This window comes from Nicotiana attenuata, unplaced genomic scaffold (genome assembly GCF_001879085.1).
Source record: "Nicotiana attenuata strain UT unplaced genomic scaffold, NIATTr2, whole genome shotgun sequence".
Taxonomy (NCBI): domain Eukaryota; kingdom Viridiplantae; phylum Streptophyta; class Magnoliopsida; order Solanales; family Solanaceae; genus Nicotiana; species Nicotiana attenuata.
The window spans coordinates 128,093-134,407 of record NW_017670254.1 but is presented as its reverse complement, the minus strand read 5'-3'; the positions used below and the strand labels follow the sequence as shown (position 1 = coordinate 134,407).

General features: G+C 32.9%; 1 protein-coding gene across 1 annotated transcript; it reads left to right on the top strand.

Annotated features, from left to right (window-relative positions):
* The first annotated feature begins 545 nt into the window (after nucleotides 1–545).
* LOC109236753 (glutamate decarboxylase 4) lies at nucleotides 546–5,084 on the top strand. The gene is made up of 7 exons (XM_019402969.1): nucleotides 546–720; nucleotides 1,183–1,387; nucleotides 2,310–2,510; nucleotides 3,094–3,308; nucleotides 3,684–3,937; nucleotides 4,263–4,315; nucleotides 4,432–5,084. The coding sequence occupies exons 1-7, from the start codon at nucleotides 635–637 to the stop codon at nucleotides 4,891–4,893; spliced, it is 1,476 nt and encodes a 491-aa protein (XP_019258514.1). The 5' UTR covers nucleotides 546–634; the 3' UTR covers nucleotides 4,894–5,084.
* Nucleotides 5,085–6,315: the final 1,231 nt, after the last annotated feature.

Genomic DNA, 6,315 nt, shown 5'->3' with positions numbered 1-6,315 from the left:
TAATGGAAATTAAAAAATAAAATTAACATGAAAGATAATAATATAATATAGAAGAGAGAGAACATAAAAAAGAATATTCTCTTTTGGGGGAAAACATGGGGGAATAGTTGGAGTAAGTTATCCCCAAAATAGGGAAATCTCCATTTTGAAGATCAAAATAGGGGTAAAGGTTGGAGATGCCCTAAGCCTTTGAAAAGTTGTCATTTCTCCTTAAAGAATTTTGTTCAATGGACGAACATATTAGTTGAAAATATTTGTTGGACTTTGCCTAATAATAATAATAATAATAATAATAATAATAATAATAATAATAGTAGTCAAGCACAACATGGTCAACACGGGTATTTGCCTTTCCATATTTCTAAGTCTTTCCATATTTTTAAAGTAGACAAAGGTCAATTTCCACGTTCCTCATAAAGATGCTTATATTCTATAATTAGCACCAAAAGGAAGATTCCAAGGACTGTTTCCATACTTACGCCGTTGAATTGCATTCCAAGAAAGTCACCTATTGGACTACTATATAAATACCCAAATGCCTTTCTCCCTTTCACTCCAAGCAATTACCAAAGAACTAAGTCATAATTTTTCCCTCATTAATTCTTTCTAGTTTTTCTTGTTCATTTTTCCCAAAATGGTTCTCTCGAAAACCTCCTCTGAGTCGGACGTTTCCGTACACTCCACTTTTGCCTCTCGCTATGTTCGAACTTCCCTTCCAAGGTAAATATCATAACGTCTTACTAACTTACACAATATGTGTGGTTGCATACTTAGAATTTTGCACAACCAAATATCAGTCTATTGTTATTATTTATCTTGATCTAGAACTATAGTGGTTTTAAAACTTTAATTCGTATCTCAAATTATATTCGTTATTTATTATTTTCAAACGGTGTAAGGCTATTTTGTATATATACATATTGGTTTTTAGAAGAAAAAAAATATATGTCTATGCACATATATAAGAAATATTTTACAAACATGTCGGACAACCGACATGACTATCTCTGTTACTAAACATGTGCAAGTTACTCTGTTGCTCGATCGCTTCGTAAAGCTCTCTGGTTGTTACTTCACGTGCTTAATTCAGACTGTTTTAAATTTTCTTAGCTCAAAAAATTGTAGATTAAAATTTTCATGTTTAATCTCTTTTAGTACAAAGTAATATATTTGTGTTTTTAGGTTTGAGATGGCGGAGAATTCGATACCAAAAGAGGCAGCATTCCAAATAATTAACGACGAGCTGATGCTAGATGGGAATCCAAGGCTGAACTTGGCTTCATTTGTGACAACATGGATGGAGCCAGAGTGTGATAAGCTTATGATGGACTCCATTAACAAGAACTATGTTGACATGGATGAATACCCTGTTACCACTGAGCTTCAGGCAATTTCTCTTCTCATCTCGATACAATATGATTTGTATGTGTTTTTCTTTTTATAAACATGCAGGATTTTCGCTAAAGGGGTTAAAAATAAACCCACGAAATAGCCAAGAGTGTTAATATGTAGTATATATACATATTTAAAAAAATCACCTTGCTTGTCTTTTCTGTGTTCTCTTTTCCTTTCCCTGGTATCCAAATCATGAAGTTATTGATAAGAAAAAGGTTTAAAAGTGGGGTCAAAGTGTCAATAACAGAACTTACGATGGCATTTTATAAGTTTGACCCAAAACGCGGAAAAACTGACGGCCTTTGCTTTTGGAATAATCATTTGGCCATCCATATTTGGTACTACTTCGTAATATCTAAAGCAAGGGCCTCCCTTTTTTATTCTATTGATTCACGTTCCTGATTTAATCACCACACTTTTGCAAATTAGAATTCAGAATATTAATCCAATATTACTGCCTTTTACTATCCAAATGATATTCTAAGGAAAAAATAAAGAATTATGCTCCTTCAGTTTTCATTAACAAATTAATACTCCTGATAAGATAGGATAGCTTCTCTGAACAGATGATGAAAGAATGAAAATGGATGCAACTTCAAATCATTTATCTTTGTATATATTATATGACACAAAAGTAAAATGGGTAAAAAAAATACTAATGACCAATAATCAATGAAATAGTTTATTAGGACACTAATTAACAACAACAACAACATAATACCCAGTAATATCCCACGCCGTGGGGTCTGGGGAGGACAGTGTGTACACAGACCTGAAGATAGAGAGGCTGTTTCCAATGTACCCTCGGCTTAGAAATTAAAAGTATAAGCACCACAATTAGGACTAATTACTTTAGTTTATTTGTTTTATTATTATGAAAAAGCTCGACATTTGAAAAAATAAATAAATTGCAGAATCGGTGCGTGAACATGATAGCACGTTTATTCAACGCGCCACTAGAAGAGGAGGAGACAGCAATTGGAGTGGGAACAGTTGGTTCATCAGAGGCCATAATGCTAGCAGGGCTTGCATTCAAGAGAAATTGGCAAAACAAACGCAAAGCTGAGGGAAAACCTTATGATAAGCCCAACATTGTCACTGGTGCCAATGTTCAGGTATCCTATTCCTCCTTTTTATACATGGCAAATATTTAATTTGAACTTATTCTTTTATCTTTAATGACAGAATTTATAAAGTAATTAGTCTCAAATATTTGTTATTTTAAAAAATCAATATAGAGTAGTATTATTTTTCACCTTTACCCTTACTTTAATAGATGCGGAGAGAGATTTTTGTAGTGAAATGAAGAGTAGTATTAAATCGAAATTTAAGAATAATTAAGTCAAATTACATTTTAATTAATCTTTATTTAAAAGGCTTGGAAAAGGCTAACATGATAATTAAAAGGAACTGTAGGGAGTATAGCTTGTTTAGGACCATACGTTTCAAAAGTTTTACAGTCACACAAATATAATAACATATTTAAGATCACAAATTTTAAAATTTTCATTTATTGTCTAAATTCTATGCCCAGTCAAATTATGCTATATTAATTGAAAAAAAAAAGGAAGTATATGTTCTTATTTTTTTTAAAAAAAATTAAAAAATATATAACTCGAGGAAAATGCACTGGACCAGCACCTAGAATGCACACAAACATTTCAAGAACATGTTATATTTTTGTGTGCCTATTTGTAGGTGTGCTGGGAGAAATTTGCGAATTATTTTGAAGTGGAACTGAAAGAAGTGAAGCTAAGGGAAGGGTACTATGTAATGGACCCAGTCCAGGCTGTAGAGATGGTTGATGAGAACACTATTTGTGTTGCTGCAATCTTGGGTTCAACTCTTAACGGAGAATTTGAAGATGTCAAGCTCTTGAATGATCTTCTCATTGAAAAGAACAAGCAAACTGGGTAAAGTAGATCTACCCTCTAATAATTGATACTTTCTCATATTTTTCTTTTTAGTCTATTAAAAACTCGTATTTTGATAGGGAGATAAGGCAACAAGTAGCAAACAATAGTAACAACAATAGATTAAGGTAACATGCACTAATGACACAACATGTAATAGTAAAGAATCATGAATAAGATAATACAAAAATAGTCATAGTACTATTGGTAAGCCTAGGATGAACACACTACTGTCAACCTTCAACCCAAATTCTCGACCTCCACTAGAAAGGCAAAAAAAAAAAAAAAAAGGACTGTCTACACTGAATATGCAAAAGGTGAAAATTATTTTTACAACAAAAAAGAATAAACAATTTTTTCTTTTCTTTTTGGCAGATGGAACACACCAATTCATGTGGATGCAGCAAGTGGTGGATTCATTGCTCCATTCCTGTACCCAGAGTTGGAATGGGACTTTAGGCTTCCCTTAGTGAAGAGCATAAATGTGAGTGGGCACAAGTATGGGCTTGTCTATGCTGGTATTGGTTGGGTTATTTGGAGGACCAAACAAGATTTGCCTGAAGAACTCATTTTCCACATCAACTATCTTGGAGCTGATCAGCCCACCTTTACTCTCAATTTCTCCAAAGGTAAATTAGTACTTTCTTTGTCCTATTTTATATGATTTTTGAAGAGTTAGGGGCAGTTTTTTATTTGATTATGCCTTTCTCGAATATTTTTTTATATAAATATTTTAATAAAACTTGAAATCTATAATAATGTAGCCTTTGAGTATGTTACAAACTTTATTTCAAACCATGTCATCGATGTCCCTATTCACATCGAAGTTAGACCTTTATATTCTCATACTTCAAACTTTGTCATTCTTTTTTTAAATAAAAAGACTACGTACGGTACGATGTTATTAGAGTTATTATTATTTTTTCAATGATAAATTTGTACATGTAAATGTAGGTTCAAGTCAAGTCATTGCTCAATATTATGAGCTAATCCGTTTGGGCTATGAGGTAACCCCCAAAAATGACTCATGTGACATTATATTGCAAAAGAAAAACAAAATTAAACTTGTGACTCATGAATATGAAATAGATAACCGGATTAAATCAACTTTGATAAATTACAGGGATACCGAAATGTAATGGAGAACTGTCGCGAAAATGCCATTGTTCTAAGGGAAGGACTTGAAAAAACAGGACGTTTCAACATAGTCTCCAAAGATGAAGGTGTCCCTTTGGTGGCCTTTTCCCTCAAGGACAATAGCCGTCACAATGAGTTCGAGGTGTCCGAGACGCTCCGTAGGTTCGGGTGGATTGTCCCGGCCTACACGATGCCCGCTGACGCCCAACACGTCACGGTGCTTCGCGTGGTGATCCGGGAGGACTTCTCGCGAACCCTAGCAGAGCGTCTCGTCCTCGACATTGTCAAGGTCCTCCACGAGCTGGACACACTTCCAGCTAGGCTGAGCGCCAAATTAGAGGAGGTGAAGCTGGTCAAGAATGGAAAGAAATCTGAACTTGAAGTTCAAAGGGAAGTTACCAATTATTGGAAGAAGTTTGTTTTAGCTAGGAAAGCACCTGTTTGCTAGAGAAGGATTGTTGAAGGAATAAGTAACAAAACTATGATTTTCCTTTTATGTTTTTGGTTATCTTTCCTCCTAAATTTTGTTGAAAAACAAAAGAAATTTTCATAAGAATGATGACGGTAGCAAATTTTTAATGTAATGGGAATTTCTTCTTTGAAGTTCGTTTTTGTTCTATTGAATTTATATTATGTTTATTCACCACTTTTTACTAGGTTTATGGGACTTTTGATCCTTTAGATCTTTGTGTTAGAAATAATCAAAATTTGAAAAAATAAAATTTAAGCAGGCTTGAGGAGTGAGAACGGCTTTCCTTATAGAAGATATTGTGCGTATTTAAATTGGAACACAAACAATCTTCTCAGGATACAACACGTCAAGAATACATTTGCAGATTTTTCTAATCCACTTTGTAGGTAAAAACACTATTATTTATAGCGCAAAAACCAGACCTTTTGGAAGAGTCGTTTCTCAAATTTTAAAATTTTAAAATTCAAATAAAATACAGTTTCTGTTTAAAAAGCAAAAAATATTTATTTATTTTAATGTCATGTCCAGCACGTGCCCAAGCTCCAAGTGCAAGTCCAAGTCTTTGATATTTTTTTGGTGAAAAAAATTTATTATTGATTGCCCAAACAAAATACAATGTGTTTTCCTCTCTGTTACAATATGCCCTATCTCCTCATCCTAAATATACATGTGTAAGAATAACGTATGATATATCTATACAATGTATGTCTCCTGCTCCTACCAGTGTAAATCTTCCATCACTTGCTCTCTCTTCCATTACCTCTTCTGCCCGGTACCTCTTGTATACTGACTTTCCTTTTCAATTTAACCTGTATGTTGGGATATATACTATTAATCATGGATTTGATTTAGATATAATATTTATTATGATATAATTTTTCATTCAATTTTAATAAAGTTTTAAATAGATCATATATTAGTCTGTGTCATTTGCTTATATAGTAGATGATTTAGTGTATAGAGTTTAGCTTATACACATAAGATTAAATTATCGGTTCTTATAAGTATAAAGTTTGAGTTCACAGTCTAATGATGGAATTGGACAAACTAACAGGAATGATTGTAGCGCAAGATTAAATATAATTTATCTTAATTATGGGAATGGTTTAATTCCAACTTCTTGTGCTAGTACATTTTGTATGTATTGAACGGACCAAGTAGAGATAAGTATTTTATACTGACTTAATAAAATAAACTCTCTAGCCATTAAATGTACTTATACTCTTAATCTTGATATAATTATTATTAGTTGTGTATATTATTATTGTTTTGATTTATTAAAAGGCGAGATTCTTTCGTGGGTCAATATGCATAGTAAATTGGACAATAATAATGTACATTGGCGAAGTAATAGTTAGTTGATGGAATTCATGTCTCAGTTTAGAGATTGATGATACA

Coding starts and splice junctions, on each gene's coding strand:
- LOC109236753 (XM_019402969.1), top strand. CDS start 635: ATGGTTCTCTCGAAAACCTCCTCTGAGTCGGACGTTTCCGTACACTCC. Junction 2,511..3,093: donor TCACTGGTGCCAATGTTCAG/GTATCCTATTCC, acceptor GCCTATTTGTAG/GTGTGCTGGGAGAAATTTGC. Junction 4,316..4,431: donor TAATCCGTTTGGGCTATGAG/GTAACCCCCAAA, acceptor GATAAATTACAG/GGATACCGAAATGTAATGGA.